Below are 505 nucleotides of genomic sequence, written 5' to 3'. Positions count from 1 at the left end.
CACACTGCTCCGAGGCCCTGCCTCTCCCAGGGTGGGTGGGAAGTATGGACATGTGTAGTCACTCCCACAGGCACCTTTTAAAAACCTTTAATCTTGCAGCTCCTGAATATTAGGTTTGCATCATCCTTGGCATTCATGTACAAGATTGACCTCTGAATGGCTGGATTCCAGATGCAAAGACCACCCAAAGAATCCTACCTGGCACTGCCTTTATCCCTCAAACAGTTTCCAATCTCTGTTTTCTGTGAGTGAGTGGGTAATGGCTTCATACAACCTCTCAGGTGTGTCATCTACTGGCTCTGTGTCCTTATCTCCACAGAACCTCATACAGGGGGTGGATGAAATGCTGGAGGCCCCCCGGGACCTAGAAACCTTGCCCAACTCAGAACAGCACCTTGTGGCCTCTAACCTGCTCACTGGCCTGGAAACTGTCTTGAGAGGACTGAGCAAGTCCCTGAACAATGAGTCACTGCACTTCAGTTCATCTTCAGGCACAGGTAATTAC

At 49.7% G+C, this 505-nt stretch overlaps 1 protein-coding gene across 1 annotated transcript in view; it reads left to right on the top strand.

Annotated features, from left to right (window-relative positions):
• Positions 1-505, top strand: part of LOC104999634 (EGF-like module-containing mucin-like hormone receptor-like 2) — a 12,550-nt gene that overhangs the window by 11,421 nt on the left and 624 nt on the right. The window contains exon 7 of the mRNA XM_010855197.1: positions 320-497. Coding sequence (XP_010853499.1) covers positions 320-497 — 178 coding nt within the window. The remainder of the gene's footprint in view (positions 1-319; positions 498-505) is intronic.

Source organism: Bison bison, unplaced genomic scaffold (genome assembly GCF_000754665.1).
Source record: "Bison bison bison isolate TAMUID 2011002044 unplaced genomic scaffold, Bison_UMD1.0 scf7180017864358, whole genome shotgun sequence".
Taxonomy (NCBI): Eukaryota; Metazoa; Chordata; class Mammalia; order Artiodactyla; family Bovidae; genus Bison; species Bison bison.
Note: the sequence above shows the minus strand (reverse complement) of the source record. Positions and strands in the feature narration are given on the sequence as shown.